Raw genomic sequence first — 19,467 nt, forward strand, 5'->3', positions numbered from 1 at the left:
TATGAGTTGCTATCCTATTGGTGGCACGATATTCTTAGTCAGGAGCATAGTGCAATAGGGATCCCTAGACATAAGGACTACAACATACTCCAGTTGGCAGTGGGAGGTAGGCCAACACCTTTCCAGCACTTCAGGCCTGCATCTACATAGTGGGACTGACCTTGGCATATGCCAAGGGTTGGACTAGAGAGAGGTGATGAGTTGGTATGCAATTAATAGAGCAGCATTCATAGTCGGAGCTATAGCACAGCAGAATCCATGGAGCCTTGATGCTTTTCCTTGTTGGCACTGGGATCCAGGAGGATTTGTTGATGACAAGTTCAGTCAAAGATTGGTCTGTGATTCGGGCATTGAGGGATCCATTCATGGTGGTTTTATACAGAGGCATAGCATCACCCAATGGTTTGTATGGGATTTGGGCATTGGGCCTCAATTGCATTGGGCCACCAGACTGGTTCACAGGTTTGGATTGCTTGAGGGCAAGCAATCTTTGAGCGGGAGGATTTGTGATGTTCCTTTTTCTGGTGTTCCTTATGGCATGGTTAGGATGGACTTTTAGAGTTGGGGGCAGACAGGTCACAGGTGCAAGTTGGCATCCAAAGTGGGCCCAGGGGCTTTTGGAGGGGTTTTTATGAGGTCTGATGGCATTTGCTTGGTATATTCCATCATCTGCACAATTTTTCTTTCGTTCCGTTGCATTCCAACAACTTTCAAAAAACGGAGTTATTAATGGGCCTGACTCAATTAATTACGCTTAAGGTGGCATTTCAGGAGGAATACTTGGTCGAACACCTTAGTGTAATAGCTCGTTGGAATCGCAACGAGAAGATCTACAAGATGGGATGGTTAGAAGTGATTTTCAGTGACCTGAGGAGGCATGGTGGCCAATTTACCCTTTTTCCACATTAAAATAATTTTTAATTGAAATAAAATAGGGAAAAGTGCTCCATGATTAAAATAATAATAAAATAGGAGGTTCTAGAGGGGTCCATCAGATCTATGAAAGCGGAGGAGGAGGCCATTGGAGGACATCTTGGATTGTTGCTATTTTCTATTGATGAGGTTTGGAGAACCTAGTTCCCAACTTCTAAAGCCCCGGGACGGAAACCCTCAGGTATGCTATTGAGTGTTGGACGAAATCCCAACATTCCTGAGCAGATTTCACCCAAAAATCTCACAGTGCTTCATTGGAGTTTGGAGAGAGCATTTTTGCAGTAGCAGCTTGTGCATTGGAGCGGGGGTCACATAGAGCTCCCATTTGGGAGATATTTTCAGTTACAGTTTGGAGGCTGGATTAGCATTGCAGCAGAATATTTGGAGGTCTTCTCAGCTATTGTTTTGGCATGTAACCTTTCTTCCATATTATAATAAATAAAGTTGAGTTCCTTGTTGCAGCATTATTGGTTGTTTCTTGTAATGTTGAATTTTCTGGTGATTTTCTTTTAAATGGGTGAAATTTTTATATGAAGAATTGTGGTTCCAGAAATTGGCAAAATTTTATATCTGGTACATTACACTGATGACTATTATCCCTCCTTTGCCTCTACTTTTTAAGTTTTATTTCAAACTCCGATGTTGATGTTAATCTAGGGCATCACACCTATTAGGGTTTTTCTCCTTCTGGTTTTTCTTGGCTTCCACTCTTCTCTCTTTTATTGTCATTTGTATCTCTTGGTAACATTTTAATATCTAAGAATATTTTGGAGACTCCCATGGTATAGTGACCATTGATTGTATGCTCTAGTCTCACTAACTTAATCCTTGGTCATTTGTGAACATTAGTGTAATTACGTATCTATCTTATCTCCAAATTAAATGAAAAAGTTGCAACAGGAGCAAATAACCAATAGGAAAACATAGCATCCTCATGACATGACTCAACATTTTCTTGTAAGATAATTGTTTTCCCATCATGCATAATGGCACTCTGAATATAAAGCAGAAGGTAAAATAAGCTGATGCAACCTTGACATAATCACAGTTGCTACTTCTGATTTAAAGGCAGAGTTAGGTGGCCATTAATTTCTGGTGTGTGATACCTTTGTTCTGCAATATAAAAATAACATGCACATTTTCAAAAAACAGTAATAGTCTGAAGCGTTTAAGTTCTGATGCAAATATCATTCATGATATGAACTGAAACTACTTCATAACTTCTTTCTCAAACAATTCAGTCACAATGAGCTATGTCAGATAAAGCTACTTTGCACAGCTGTCTCATAAAACATTGCATAAGCACAGATGTATTATGGCTTTTTAAAAATATTCCTGCAGAAAACCTTCTTACATCAAGCAAGGAATATCCCTTTCTCCAGCCACAGTAAAAACGTCTTATGTTGTTTATGACCAAAATGAATTAAAATGATATTTACATAGAGTTTGAGCCAGCCATTTTATTGTAGGTAATGGCTGCAGCATTTAAGTGTTAGCTTATATTGACTGTGACTCCCTCTTAGATATAATAACAAAAGGAACAAAAAAACGATAAGCAAAGGCTCATTTATAGTCATATGCAATGTAAAGATAATTAATCTATGACAAAAATGTCTAAAATGACAGGAATAAAAGCATGCAAAATAAAGTATATTAGGATGTCAAGCGCATCTACATTTGAAACAATTTTCCAGTTATAATGTAGTTACGTTGCAAATTGATGACAACATAGTAACTCCATGAATCCTTGACTAAGCATAAGCATCACAAGTTCACAACCCATACAAGAGTCGGTATTCATGAATTCTTGAACATAAGAATCGAGTTTCATAGTGTTAAAGAACAGATGCTTAAGTTTGAAGATATAACAAAAGAAAAAGACAAAAATTAAGGTAAGTACCTTAGTTGCACGTGTGTGGATATCCTTCGCAAAATAATGCCATAAACTCAGCACAGCTACATGAGACAAAATAATGATAGCCCTGTACAATGCCAAGAATGGACCAAATCGGTAATAGACTGAAAGTGCTTTTGAACCATGACTGCCAATTGCATGTCCAAACTCATTCTCAAGTGATGCTCTTCTAGATTTCGCATACTCAGCTGACGGCTTTTCACCATGAACACTTGTTGAGAAGCTGCAGGACCACAAGAAATGTCAGCGTATTCTGCTGTTGTGACATTGGTGATTTAAAGTCTAATGCCTATCTCAAAAGTAATCTCTTGTTATTAAGTCATATATAAAATAAAATGCAAGACAATAAGATAGAACACAGCCAAATCATTAAAGATGATGTTCCCGGCAATTTTAAATAATCATATGAGAACATCAAAGTCGAAATCGTGAGTTTAAAAAAAAATTAAAAGACGGACATGTCATTATTTTACGTATATGAATCTATGTACATTGCCAGACATACCTCTGTTGATTTGTAAAGCCCTTGAAGTGAGCAAGTATAAATGCCCTTCCATCAGATCCATGATTTTTCATGAGCATGTAGTAACATGCATAAGCTTCTGAGATATGTTTAGCACGTATTGCTGCAAAGTAATGTCTCACAAGTCAAGACATCTTGATAATACAAAAACAAAAACAAAAACCTCCTATTGGCAGAGTAGAAGCAAGTTGCAACAATTAAAATTTTCAACCAAAATGAGTTAAATAATTCTGTTGATGTTGTATATTCTTTCCAAAGAAAATAACGCATTTTGTATGACAGGAAAGAACCTTAAAAAACACTCTTCAGGTGTCCATGGCATGTTACAAATCATAGGATCCATGTCCCTAAGGTCCTTCAAAGACCAGATCTCACACTGTCATGTAATATGAAAGGGAAACAATCCCAAACATACAAATATAAAGTGTGACTGGGATCTACTAATAGTAAAAAGTCTGTCCAAACACTGACATATAACAAATTTTCAAGAGATGGAAAGAAAACTACAATGTTTTGTAATCTAGAGCTATATAATTAGAGAGTTTCATGTCTAGTTTCAGAAACTTGATCATCAAGTAGTTCCTCCGGAATTAATTGACCAACAGGAAGAAGTAACCCTGGCTTTGACAGAGCATCTGCTGAAGTGTTCAGCTCTCTGTGCATGTGAGCATAAGCAATCAACTGAAGGTGACTGGAAATCTCCTTTAACTGATCAGCTAGGGGAAAAGATAATGTTTTGGATAGGTGATTGTTCATCCAATTGACTACCAACAAAGAATGTCCATGTTGGAAAATGTAACTAGATTTGATCTTCATAATTATCATTGTACTTATGTCATTATGTATTTCATGTAAAAAGCAAAAGAAGAAAAAGAATTATTATTTTTCAAGCATGTATTTCATGCTCAATTCAAATTGTTACTTATGTCAAGCATGTTATTCATGCTTCTAGGGTCTAATGAGTCAAAAAAAAATGTCATGAGTCAAACTACTGTACAAAAGTCAAGTCCTATTTGGACTTTGTAAAGAAGCAAGAAAAAGAATTTTATTTGAGTCAAAATTGTCAATTTTGTCACCACGAGACTAAGTCAGCCCTGGAAGGGAACCATTTGACCTCCTGGTTGTGTATAAATAGAGGACAGTTCAATCTCATTTGGAGATAAGCAAGCAAGTTTGATTTCTGTGTCAAGAAGTGAGAGAAAACCAGTGAAAAAGTTGAGGAGAAAGAGCAAGGGTCAAAGAAGGAAGAATTCTGCCGCATGTGCAAAGAATCTTCCACACATATGAAAATTTCAGGAATTGCAGGGGCCAAAAATTGCAGAGCTACTGCAGGGACCGAAATTATGTTACAGGGATCCGAAAAATCAGAGGTTTGACCAAATTCAGAAGGCTTTGACTTGAGTTGCCTTTAACTTGTTGGAAGAGCTTGAAAGGAGGGCTGACATGGGTCTTGTAGGAGGTCTTGGTCTTGGATTTTGGGTCTTGGATTTCTCACTTTGATCTGATTCTATACGAAGAGAAGATTTGACTTGGTTTTCCCCTTTGTGGGGTTTTGCCCTGGGTTGGAGCCTACATCTTGTGTTCATTGTCTTCTTCTAATCTTCATGGTTTATGGTTTTGGTAATTGTTTAACGAAGAGAACATAATAAAAGTAATAAGAAGCTAATATACATTCACAAGAAATTATCAAGTAAGAGAAATCAACCCTAATTGGCTGCCCTAGTGATTTCTCAACATGGTATCAGAGCTAAGGTGAAGAGAAGGCAGCTTGAAGATCACTCTTGTTGGCATAAGTGGAAGACATTCATCAAAGCTACTTTGGAGGACATCATTTGTTAAGGGCATACAAAAGAAGACTCGAAGGAAGACTACTACATCAGCTATCCATCTCTCTCTCTATCAATGAAGGCTATTGGTTACTCATCATCATTTTGAAGAAGATCATTAGAAATACTGAGATGGGGGGGTGAATCAGTGTTTCATTCCCAATTCGACTTTACTTAATTTTTGCATTCATTTCAAAGTTATCTTGAACTGTCCACGGGGTCTTGGATAGACGGTGATTGGGTGCTCTGTTAAGGCACTCCTTGATGTGAAGTCACCGGTTCAATTCTCCGCCCGATCGCGGTGATATACTGGACATGTTGAAGATGTAGTCCTGCCAAGCTCACAAAAAAAAAATGTTATCTTGAACCATTATATCATTAGCAGAACATTGTGTAACAGATGAGACCTTACTCAATAAACCATGAGCAGCATTAAGAATAAAAGCATGTAAACCATAAAACACATCAACACATCAATCACATATGGACACCGAGATTTTAGGTGGAAACCCAATGTGGGAGAAAACCATCGTTATTGTCGTTTTGTCTTCTTCTTTTATTATAAATAAATTCTTCACATTTTTGTACGGGTGCAGACTCTTGCCAGCACGCAGGCTCCTACCTTCAAGAGGCTAAAACCTCCATTCATTCTCCAGATCCTGCTAGAAGGGAGCTACTACCCCCTGATCAAGTTTACCGGCTCCTATTGGAAGGAAGCTCCTACTCCCTTACTGAAGGCTACAACCCTCAGCACCTTCGTGGACCGCGTTTCAAAATTTTCATACTAGATCCAACTGTCTATCAACCATCAAAACATGTAGGCCACAACCACACTAACCATATATCAAGATACCAAATACGGAATCACCGAATAACTGAATATCAAGCACCGAATACTGATCACTAAAATCACTGATCAAACTGAATACACCTCTACAACCATATCACAGAACAAACAAATATACCAATTCAATCATGTCGAATGTCAAGAACATTGTCAAGCTATATCAAGCCAAATCCTATCAAGAACCACGTCAAACCCTAATTGATCAACATTGTCAAAAGTCATACCAAGCCGCAGCAGATACATAATCTTGTCAAAGCCATACCAAGCCGCAGCAGATACATAATCTTGTCAAAGCCATACCAAGCCGCAGCAAATACATAATCTTGTCATAAGCCCAAAACATGTGACAATTTTTAATTCATTAGATACCAATTCAAACTATTTAGAACCAAGCCAATTCACTTCACAACAATCAAAGAACAAGACTCATCATAGATACATCTTTGTCATCAACTTTTGTCACAAGCATTCATCAAGGACAACTCTATCACAGGAATCATACTGCAGTCACAGGAATAAAGTTGTTGTCACAGGAAGTACACTTGTGTAACAGAAACTCTACCTTAGTCAACACAATTAGATCACCATATGGCATATCACATCACCATCATAAAGATTCTTCAACAAAAGACAAGCAATAGCATGAATCACTTAAAAAAAATATTTTAAGAGTATCAGATCTCTAAACAAGGGTTTATCTCCAAGATCTGAAAACCAAACACTACCCAAATTTGTCACACAACACTTATGTCACTGAATGTAAGGACCCATCTTAAATTAATGGGGACATAGAGATATTAGCATGCACACGAGACATGCATATGATAGCTACATATGTATGCATCGCCTGCACTGCACTAGTATATATTATTTAACGAAAAAATGTCCGTATTTAGGTAACAAATTAACTATTGAAATGAATACCCAATTTACAAGAATATAGTAGGGTATGATATACGTACCACCACTATAATACATATATATAATTCTACTATATAAAATTGAAGATAAATGCAGTATAGTGAACTCACAACAAAGGAAGTATGTACCCTACTACATACAAAGGAACTATACCCAAAAGTATTATGTACAAAAGAGTTATGATATACATATTGTAAGCAACCGAGTTTTTCTCCCACCAAGAATTGATTTTTTTTTATTAACTTTACGACCACGAAAGATGCAATGGGCGCCGACATTCAGAAATTTATTTTCTGTCAAAGGGAGCCTTCTGTCAATTAGTTATCTTTTCATCGTCCCGCCGCAAATAGTGGGCGCATTGATAAGTTAAGACGAATCATTTAGAAAAGTCTAACCATTGGCGTGTGGGGATTTTTTTATTTTTTTACTTTAATACGTCTGAATATTAAAAAAATCACACCTTTATTTCGAAAGGCATAATACAAATTGAAATGGAGGATATCTACTCATGGAAGACACATCACTACACAATCACGGTTAGTAAATTGGTTGATATATCTTAATAAATATTATTTTTTCACCTTTTAAAGATTAATGATACGAATAAATGAGAAATGGAATTATGAAACTTAATTAAGTATATTTTTTCCAAAATTTAAATTTAGTTTCTTTTTGCTACCCCTATTCTTGGCGAGGGATGAGATTGAACTAAGTTTCTTCTTATAGGATTTTCTTTGTTCTATGTTATAGGATTGAACTAAGTTAAGATTGACTAGACTCAACTTAGTGGATCTTCCTTTGAAAACCGTAAACACTTATCTCCATGCCAGAGAAAATCAATTGACACCCACTGATGGGTCGACTAGAGGGCACATATAGGCAGTAAAAATGACTGGAATGACTACCTAGTAGCTACATATCTAGGCATAGAGAAATGTTTACCTCCTCCTCCTAGACAAAAAGGTGAAATGCATGTGGTACTTGTTCAACTGCCCCTTATTTGTTCTCTTAGTAATCTTAGAGTTGCCATTCCACAAGATCTACGACCGGCAGAGGCAAGACAGAGTGTACTTATGGCAGTGTAAGAGCTAAAAAAAAAGAAACGATTTCTGAAAGGTCTTCCAAAGCTTGACTCTATTGAGGATATGGGCATTGATGATCCGGATTTTGTCCAACTTGTAAGGGAAGTTGAAGCATTGGAGCAAAAGTTGCTTGCCCATCCCTTTCATAAGTCTGAACAGGATGAACACCAGTTAAGGTCTTTTCAAAGAAAAGCAGAATTAAATAGCGCAGCTAAGCAACTTCGAATGAAAATGCATGACTCTCAGCCTCACAAAAAAAAAAAAAAAAAATCGCTCAATAGTGCTTAAGCGACTTGGACACATTGATTGTAATTGTGTGGTGCAACTGAAAGGTCGGGTTGCATGTCTCATTGACACAGGAGATGAGCTTCTTGTAACAGAATTGTTGTGCAATGGCACATTCAATGAGCTGGATCATCATCAAATAGCAGCACTTGCAAGTTGTTTCATTCCATATGATAAATCATCTGAACAAGTACATGTGACTAATGAGCTTGTGAAGCCATTGCGTCAACTTCAGGATAGTGCACGATGGATTGCACAGGTGCAACGTGAGTGCAAGTTAGAAGTTGATATAGAGCAGTATGTTGAGTCAACAACCCGTCCACATTTGATGGATGTAATCTACCATTGGTCCAAGGGTGCCTCATTTTCTGGGGTTATAAGTAGAACAGATATATTTGAGGGCAGCATCATACGCATGACAAGGAGATTAGATGAGTTTCTGAATCAAGAAATGGCCGAGCTGGTGTGTAAGACACAGTTATCTACATGATCAGCACATAAATTAAAGCAAAAGTGGTACTCTGAGTTGGATAATTTTAGTGATTTTGATTCAGTACGTGGTAGTTGGAGAGATGAAGATAGTGCTCCTGACAATTCTGGGGAGAGCAGATGAAGAAACACACTTGGATTTGCAGAACTGATATGTTGAAGCTTTTACCATGAATCTCAGGACATAGAGAGAGGTTTCCTTCCATTGCATGGATGGAGAAAAGCCTAGTATATTACCTACGAAAGGGAGTACACTGGTCTATTGGACACTGAAGGGTAGGAGGTTGAACCAAAGCATCCTTTGACATTTGATGAATCTTCAACAAAGGATGTTGTTTCTAAGAGAAGATCAGCACTGGGTGGTTCAGCTGCTTTAAATACTATAGATTTGCATACTACAGAAAGCAGAACTATATATAAGCCACCAATAGTGGAAAGAAATGATGTGATTGTTCACTTGAGAATTTTTAACTCAGTATCAACGGTTTCTATAAAAAAACACATGCCAGACTTCAGAGGTCAACAATGTTTTAAATAGAGGACGGAAGAATCCAAGACTAAAGGAGATTATGGCTTCATATGAGCACTCTGCTAGTTGATATCAGCCTCTATTTCTGTGTTAGCCTTCACTAATTTACCCCTCTTCAAATTCCCCATTCATAAGACCAGTCTGTCTAGTATAATCACATTTTATATCCATGCTAATGACAATAACTTCACCACTCTTTTGAAATTCTATGATGAATGTTCAGTTTGCTTGCACACCTATCCACTATCTTCATGCTAAACTGAGCAATTTGCATTGCTCGGTGATAACAATCAATCACAATTGTTGAAAAGTAAGGTCATTAAGTTTTTATGGATAGGTGGCTTCTGGTGTAAACTAAGCTGATCTCCCAATCTTTTCAGGTTCGTCTACCAATGGATAAATTTTATCAATACTTCCATCCTCTGCTTCCATACTCGTTTTGACTATCTACATAATATGTCTACAAGTATCAACTGCACTTTTCCACACATTCAATACTAATTCATTAGACTGTTGTTTAAGATGAGGTTTCTAATCCGTGTCAATCTGTGAAGGGCCCAATAAAAGGGGAATGAGAAATGTTTTCCCTCATTTTATATTTAGACTTGTAATAACTCACCTTTTTGGAAAGGGAAACTTTCTATCGAATTAAAAAAAAAATTAGTCTCTGAGTTTTCACTACATTACTTTCACTCAAATTAGCAATGACAGAATTGTTAAATTTCTTTGATTTTGTCAATTACGAAACCTTCAAATCCTCAACGTTTTGGAGCATAATAATATCAATACCAAGTGTTTTCTTCCAAACAAACTCATTATCATTCTCCAGTTGTAATGAAACAAATTCAACACCAATCTCTGAAGTCTTAACCTTGAATTTTTTTCTTTCTCAATCTCTTCTTCATCTTTGTCAGCAACTTTTTCCGTCATGCATGGCGCATCTGACCCTACTAATGTTCCTTCCTTGATGTCCTTTCAAAGGTTTTCAATGACAAAGTTTTCCTCCACATTGTGTGCTCGGACTCATTACAATAAAATGGCCCAAGCAAAGTCACAAAGGATTACTCTCCACCACCTACAAGGGTATTAAGTATTAAATAAACCATTTTAATAATTAACTCTTAAATTCAATGCCATTTTCAAGATATAGGAATAGCCATTCCTTCATAAATATTTTTATCAGTAATTGCAATGTATATACCCTATATATCATATTGCTTAAATACTTTTTAGGTCATTAAGCAATAATTTAAAGGTTGTTCTCTATTTTAGAACAGGTAAAATACGATTTGAACAAATGTTTTCAGAGAGGTTAGAACATAACAGAAACATATATGTGCCGAGGAAAAGCATACCCAAGTAAGCACAAAGATCAAATTATCTATTCAACTAGGCATATCAAACCTAAACTCCAATGCATGTTAACTATGCAACTTCAAGTGGCAATGAAAACCAATTTTACAATTACTTCAATCTGAAATTATGATGCATTACTCAGTACACGACTTCAATTGTCTTCCATCTTGTGATGTTGTTTCAAATGCTCTACAACCTTCATTTAATTAACATTGTTAGGATATTAATACCAATATGAAACTTGCTATAAAATCTAAATCATGAATTATGTTATGAATTAAGATATCTTTAAATTTGTCTCATTGATGCATATGGATATGATTGATGAGCTAGAAATAAAAGAATAATTACAGGTTAATATGAAAGCTAATAACATGAGCTGGATATGGCCAAGCATGTTATATTGTAGATAACATGTATGAATTATACAGATATTGTTTATTTTGAATATATTAGTACATATGTTATAATGTATGGACAAGTGTTTATGTTGCAGATAGCATCGTTACCAAAATGACCACGTGATGACAAAAATTTCAAAAACAACTGAGGCTCAATAAAGTTCCATGATAGGGTGATAACCCTGGTCCTATAGAGAGGGGTGAAGGTGTTACCCAACGATTATCCACCAAAGCTTGGAGTCATGGGAGGACTGTGCGAGCCACGCTCCTCTAGATGTGTGATGATGACTGTCGGATGCCTACTGAGGAATCAAGTCGATGTAGTCGACACAGATCAGTATAATTGAAGCCATGGCATACCCCAGTAGAGGAAGGATAGGATGGGAGCGGAAGAGATGAGGAAGGATAGGATGATTTTAGAATAGCTTGGGCACCCGGTTGGGACAAAGCATGGATATGAAAGTTGTGAAAAAAATTAAAAAATAAAACTATAAGTTTTCAAAATATAAATTTTAAAGTGTCCCCACATTAAACGAGAATCCAATTATGGAACATAATCCTTACATGATTATACTTATCACTAAATAATTATTAATACTTTATATACCCTAACTTCGGGACGAAGTTTTCTAAAGGAGGGGTGTATGTAAGGACCCATCTTAAATTAATGGGGACAGAGATATTAGCATGCACACGAGACATGTATATGAAGCTATCATATACATGTCTCGTGTGCATGCTAATATCTCTGTCCCCATTAATTTAAGATGGGTCCTTACATACACCCCTCCTTTAGAAAACTTCGTCCCGAAGTTAGGGTATATAAAGTATTAATAATTATTTAGTGATAAGTATAATCATGTAAGGATTATGTTCCATAATTGGATTCACGTTTAATGTGGGGACACTTTAAAATCTATATTTTGAAAACTTATAGTTTTTTTAATAAGAACTAAGTTTCTTCTTATGGGATTTTCTCTGTTCTCTGTTCTCTGTACCTAGTTTGGCTGGGAGGTTCTTGGTCTTTTGGTAACAGGAGCGGGAACTAGAGCAAATCATAAACATCTTCAGCCAGGTAGGTACTCAACATCAGGTAAGTACTCAAAATCCGATTGATAAATTCTTATATTTTGAATAGTTATATCCTCTTACAAAATTTCAGGGCTTTACATTATGGTATCAGAGCTATGTTCAAACTCTCGGATCTGTTAAGTCTGTTAATATAAGGTTACATTTTGGTATAGATCCCAATTCTACTTCAAGTTCACTAACTCACAACGCAAATGCATACCATGAAACCAGCTGCAAAGCAGCTTCCCTTTCATAGAATCAAATAAATCATGAAAGGCATTGAAAAAAATAGCTTATTTCATGCAACATAAGTAAAGTAGTGAGAAATTTTGAAAAAAAAAAAAAAAATCCAAAACAACAAGGATAGACCATGGAAGAACAATACCTAAATAGTAGGCATGTAGAATGACAAGTTACGAGGAAAACACCAAATAATTGAAATCAACAGTTACAAGTTAATAAAAAATGTTAAGCCGAAACATAAGCCTGATCTAAAAACAAAGAACAAAGAGCCAAAAGTCTGTGACAATATATTATGGAAAAGCAGTTCACTCGGAAAACATACAGCCTTCCATTACAAACATAATGAACTCTGTCTAAAGAAGAGTGCCTCTTTAATCAAGTTATCTAAAATTTGAATAACTATTCCATTGCCGGCCTTCCCTCGTCAGTGACGTTCCTTCCTCTTCTTTGAAGATCGTTCAGTTGTATCCTTCTTGTCTGATTCAAATAACTTTACCCTCTTCAAGATTTCCTCTGACACTTTAATTCCTTGATCCCTCATTTCTTCCACATACTTCAGTGCTTCTGCTCGCTTGCCACCGTCACAGAGGGTATTTATAAAGGTGTTGACAGACTCCATGCTAGGGAAAACACCCTTGTTGCTCATGTGTTTCCAAACCATTGAGGCTATATTTAGATCTTTCATGACTAAGGCCATTGTAAAACTATCGCTATCTGGATCATGCTCATTTCTAGTCATCTCGCGAAATATGTTGGCAGCTTCCTCCATTTGTCGTGCCTTCATAAGGGTTTGGAAAATAGTATTGTAAGTCACAGAATCAGGAAACGCACCATTAAACACCATTCCATCGAAAAGACGGTAGCAATCGTCCATTCTACCAGCATAGCAGTATGCACTTATCATTGAATTGTAAGTGGTGGTGTTGGGAATATGCCCACACCGCATCATGGTTTCAAAAACCATGCCCGCTTCATCTGCTCTGTTCTGGAGACAAAGGGCATGAACGGCAGTGCTAAAAAAAAAAAAACTCTTATCTGGAAAGCAATTTCTGCTCCTCATGACATGCAAAAACTTCAATGCCTCATCGACTTGGCCTAACTTGCAGAGGGTGCCCAAGAAGGCATTATATGCAACCGTATTGAGGGGATCCCACCCGAGCCGCGCGATCATCTCGCCAAAAGTCTTCTTAGCTTTGGCCGCATTGCCTTCCTTCTCCCTAATCGTTTGAAGATCATAAAAGCAAATCTCAGTGGTATTTTCTACACAAATTGAGCTCATATGATACAGGTTTCTCCGCAAGTATAACGCACCTGTTAGATTGAAACTAACGACCCTGCATGCATTATATATATATTTCGGCTGGGTGCTGAGACTGTACCTAGTTTGGTTGGGAGGTTCTTGGTCTTTTGGTAACGCGAGCGGGAACTGGAGCAAATCAGAAACATCTTCAGCCAGGTAGGTACTCAACATCAGATTGATAAATTCTTATATTTTGAATAGTTATATACTGTTAAAAATTTCAGGGCTTTACATTATGGTATCAAAGCTATGTTCAAACTCTCGGATCTGTTAAGTCTGTTAAGAAGTCTATTAAAATAAGGTTACATTTTGGTATAGATCCCAATTCTACTTCAAATTCACTAACTCACAACGCAAATACATACCAGGAAACAAGCGGCAAAGCGGCAACCCTTTCATAGAATCAAATAAAACATGAAAGGCATTGAAAATAAATAACTTATTTCATGCAACATAAGTAAAGTAGTGAGAAATTTTGAAAAAAAAAAATCCAAAACAACAAGGATAGACCATAGAAGAACAATCCCTAAGTAGTAGGCATGTAGAATGACAAGTTACGAGGCAAACACCGAATAATTGAAATCAACGGTTACAAGTTAAAAAAAAAAAAATGTTAAGCCGGAACATAAGCCTAATCTAAAAACAAAGAACAAAGAGCCAAAAGTCTGTGACAATATATTATGGAAGAGTAGTTCACTCGAAAAACATGCAGCCTTCCATTACAAGCATAATGAACTCTGTCTAAAGAAAAGTGCCTCTTTAATCAAGTTATCTAAAATTTGAATAACTATTCCATTGTTGGCCTTCCCTCGTCAGTGACGTTCCTTCCTCTTCTTTGAAGATCGTTCAGCTATATCCTTCTTGTCTAATTCAGATAACCTTACCCTCTTCAAGATTTCCTCTAACACTTTAATTCCTTGATCCCTCATTTCTTCCACATACGTCAGTGCTTCTGCTCGCTTGCCACCACCACAGAGGGTATTTATAAAGATGTTAACGGACTCCATGCTAGGGAAAACACCCTTGCTGCTCATGTGTTTCCAAACCATTGAGGCTATATTTAGATCTTTCATGACTAAGGCCATTGTAAAACTATCGCTATCTAGGTCATGCTCATTTCTAGTCATCTCGCAAAATATGTTGGCAGCTTCCTCCATTTGTTGTGCCTTCATAAGGGTTTGGAAATAGTATTGTAATTCACAGAATCAGGAAACACACCATTAAACACTATTCCATCAAAAAGACGGTAGCAATCGTCCATTCTATCAGCATAGCAGTATGCGCTTATCATTGAATTGTAAGTGGTGGTGCTGGGAATATACCCACACCGCATCATGGTTTCAAAAACCATGCCCGCTTCATCTGCTCTGTTCTGGAGGTACTCAACATCAAGTACTCAACATCATATTGATAAATTCTTATATTTTGAATAGTTATATCTTGTTAAAAAATTTAGGGCTTTACATTATTGGACATAGCTCTGATACCATAATGTAAAGCCCTGAAATTTTTAACAGGATATAACTATTAAAAATATAAGAATTTATCAATCTGATGTTGAGTACTTACCTGATGTTGAGTACCTACCTGGCTGAAGATGAATTTGATTTGCTCCAGTTCCCGCTCCCTTTACCAAAAGACCAAGAACCTCCCAGCCAAACTAGGTACAGTCTCAACACCCAGCCCCAAAATACTTCAAATTTGAAGCATTTTGGCCCCTGTGCCCAAAAGTCTCAAGAACAACTGCTCAAGCTCCATTATTCTCTATGTCTTCCTCTTCTCAGTTCCTCCTCGGCCTCTCCCTGTATAAAAGAATCTCCCCCTTCTACAATACCCTTCCTCCTTCTATGCCCTCCGAGACTCCTCCACCGCTTCCTCTTTCTTTATTGTTTTAATTTGATAAGTTCATAAGTTGTAGAGGCGGTCACCGCCTTCTCCCCTTCCCAATTTGCTGACCATGCACTCTTATTTATACAATATCTCCTTTATCATAATGTTATGTTTCACTTTTGTTTAAATCGAATTATTTTCAAAGTATTATGGTTTTATATATATTCTTCTCTTTATTATATTCACTTTTCAATATATATATATACTTTCCTTTGACTTTATAGAATATGTTGTTTCTTTTGTAGAATAATATGTATATCATAACTCTTTTGTACATAATACTTTTGGGTATAGTTCCTTTGTATGTAGTAGGGTACATACTTCCTTTGTTGTGAGTTCACTATACTGCATTTATCTTCAATTTTATATAGTAGAATTATATATATGTATTATAATGGTGGTACGTATATCATATACCCTACTATATTCTTGTAAATTGGGTATTCATTTCAATAGTTAATTCGTTACCTAAATACGGACGTTTTTTCAATATTAAATAATATATACTAGTGCAGTGCAGGCGATGCATGCATATGTAGCTACCATATGCATGTCTCGTGTGCATGCTAATATCTCTATGTCCCCATTAATTTAAGATGGGTCCTTACACTGAAGCTCAACCAACAGTTAAGTTACAATCATCTACAATATGAAACTCAGCTTATCAACCCAGCGAAACATATATATTAAATGCGATACCATAATGTAAAGCCCTGATATTTTTAACAGGATATAACTATTCAAAATATAAGAATTTATCAATCTGATGTTGAGTACTTACCTGATGTTGAGTACCTACCTGGCTGAAGATGTTTCTGATTTGCTCCAGTTCCCGCTCCCGTTACCAAAAGACCAAGAACCTCCCAGCCAAACTAGGTATAGTCTCAACACCCAGCCCCAAAATACTTCAAATTCAAAGCATTTTGGCCCCCGTGCCCAAAAGTCTCAAGAACAACTACTCAAGCTCCATTATTCTCTATGTCTTCCTCTTCTCAGTTCCTCCTCTGCCTCTCCCTGTATAAAAATCTCCCCCTTCTACAATACCCTTCCTCCTTTTATGCCCTCCGAGACTCCTCCACCGCTTCCTCTTTCTTTATTGTTTTAATTTGATAAGTTCATAAGTTGTAGAGGCGGTCATCGCCTTCTCCCCTTCCCAATTTGCTGACCATGCACTATTATTTATACAATATCTCCTTTATCATAATGTTATGTTTCACTTTTTTCTAAATCGAATTATTTTCATAGTATTACGGTTTTATATATATTCTTCTCTTTATTATATTCACTTTTTAATATATATATATATATACACTTTTCCTTGACTTTATCGAATATGTTGTTTCTTTTGTAGAATAATATGTATATCATAACTGTTTTGTACATAATACTTTCGGGTATAGTTCCTTTGTATGTAGTAGGGTACATACTTCCTTTGTTGTGAGTTCACTATACTGCATTTATCTTCAATTTTATACAGTAGAATTATATATATGTATTATAGTGGTGGTACGTATATCATATACCCTACTATATTCTTGTAAATTGGGTATTCATTTCAATAGTTAATTCATTACCTAAATACGGACGTTTTTTCAATATTAAATAATATATACTAGTGCAGTGCAGGCGATGCATGCATATGTAGCTATCATATGCATGTCTCGTGTGCATGTTAATATCTCTATGTCCCCATTAATTTAAGATGGGTCCTTACACTGAAGCTCAACCAACAGTTAAGATACAATCATCTACAATATGAAACTCAGCTTATCAACCCAGCGAAACATATATATTAAATGATTGGTGCCAATAGGTCTTACACACTTGTTCAATTGCTCACTCAAGATCTACAGTAGACTCAAGCAAATCAGCACATATATCCTTGCAAAAATCGATTGCAACTTCAGCTATATATAAACAACCTTAATCAGCATCTGATCCCAGAACATGAAGAAGAACTAAGATCACCATTTCAAATTAGCCCACTGCAATCAGTCAATTATGACAGATCGAATGCATAAAGGCAATTTCAACATACAGATCAAACCTACAGGCACAGGCACAGATTACCAAATTTTCAACGCACCCTGCAAAAAATTAATAAATTTATGACGACAAAATGATAGTTTTTGTTCAATGATGCGTACCCAGTTCAATACAAATCTAGCATAGAGGAAAATTTACGACGCAGAACCAATTTAAATATCAACGCAGAGCAGAACCAAAGTTAATATGCCAGGACAAATACATCAGCGCAGAGGCATTATCTCAGATAATACGTTAATGCAGAGCCAAAGTATACTACCAAATAAATTACCATGTGCCCCACATCAACTCAACCAATAGAAGAATTTATGTTGTACGATTATTATGCCCAAAAAAACAATCACAGCCTTTAAAACTTTAATGCGAACAGATTCATATCTTGAAGCCTTAGACTGATTACCTCTTTCAAGCATTGTGCACTTGAGAAATTAACAAAACTCGGATCTCGATTTGAACCCAGAATATGAACAATGCACCTTCAGAACTTAAGTCAAATCGATACATCAAAACTGTAGCAGAGTGATAAGATGCTATTTTGATATCTAGAATGTGGTTAGCAAATGCGTTCTTCACCTCGGAGCTATCATACTAGTGCAAAATCAGACTTCAATTTGTAGTTCGATCATTTCTCCAAGAGGCATTAGATCATACATTGTATCCACCAGATCAATCTCACCAATAGACTCTGTCTCCCTCTCACCAGATCGATCTGCCTTCTATGTTCATCTTTCCATCCTTCAGTTCCTGAATTTATGCATACGCTCCTTCAGAAATCAAATCTTCATTAATTCCCAATCAACACTCCTTCAAAACTATCCCAATGCAGAGCTCGACTTCTAGCTAATTTCACACCTGGATCATGAAAAACAACTCCTCCTTATAGCCTCTTTCCTTGTCATTACCATGAGCAAAATCTACGGTTTTGATTTGACTGAATCAAATAAACCTGGGGCACTATTTAATTAACTTTCCAAAGCCTCAACAGATTCGTTAATATTTTTTATTTATTTGGTCCCAAAAAGAGTTTCTCTGCCATTAATAATCAACTCCATAAAATATTGGAACATATTTGGTCCAAAGAAAAAAAAAAATCTCCACCATTAATAATCAACTCCTCAACCATAACCACCATAAATATTCTTTTATGAATTGGTCAATTAATAACTAACACCATAAAATTAATATATTCCAAATATTATTTGTGTAATAAAACATTCATGAAGAGCATTGGCTCATGACCAAAAATAGCCAACCATATTATAAAAACAAACTTGGACTACTTTGACCACTCGCATGGACCATCTTGTATTAACCAATCAACATTAACCAAAACAAATAATACCATGGAGATCAGTGCCTATATTGTTCCTACGCAACCTGTAGTGTAACTGTGAGACCTGTGGAGTTCCTGTGAATGCAGCTTGGTTGCCATCAAGGACAACATAGAGCTATAGTGCCAACACTCTATAAAAGTCATCACTTGAAGAAGCATCGAGATTCTTGGGAACATCATCTACACTTTTCAAAGCATCATCATTCATCTTTGGAGCAGCTTGAAGATACTATTTTACCAGTCATCCTAGAAGTCATCTTTCTAGGGCATCTTTGAAGTTCCTTGGAAATCTTGAAGCGTCAAGACATTTAAAGACATCATCATCAAGAAGGTCAATCTCTCTTGACAAGTAAGTACTATACTATTCTCTATGTCTCAATCTTCAAATCAAATGACTTCATTTTGTAAGGAAGATAACAAACTTGATGGATCATCGAACTTTCAAGCATGGAAGAAAAGAATAGATTTGGTGCTCAT

General features: G+C 36.4%; 1 protein-coding gene across 1 annotated transcript in view; it reads right to left on the reverse strand.

Annotated features, from left to right (window-relative positions):
* The window catches only part of LOC149242006 (uncharacterized), a 536,392-nt gene that overhangs the window by 503,977 nt on the left and 12,948 nt on the right, over positions 1–19,467 (reverse strand). Inside the window, exons 2-3 of the mRNA XM_089374117.1 lie at positions 3,354–3,474; positions 2,834–3,071 (exon numbers count right to left, since the gene is read on the reverse strand). Of these exons, the coding sequence (XP_089230243.1) occupies positions 2,834–3,071; positions 3,354–3,474 (359 nt within the window). The remainder of the gene's footprint in view (positions 1–2,833; positions 3,072–3,353; positions 3,475–19,467) is intronic.

Source organism: Pinus tabuliformis, chromosome 8 (genome assembly GCF_031772625.1).
Source record: "Pinus tabuliformis cultivar Carrire ecotype Pingquan chromosome 8, CPIR1, whole genome shotgun sequence".
Classification (NCBI taxonomy): Eukaryota; Viridiplantae; Streptophyta; class Pinopsida; order Pinales; family Pinaceae; genus Pinus; species Pinus tabuliformis.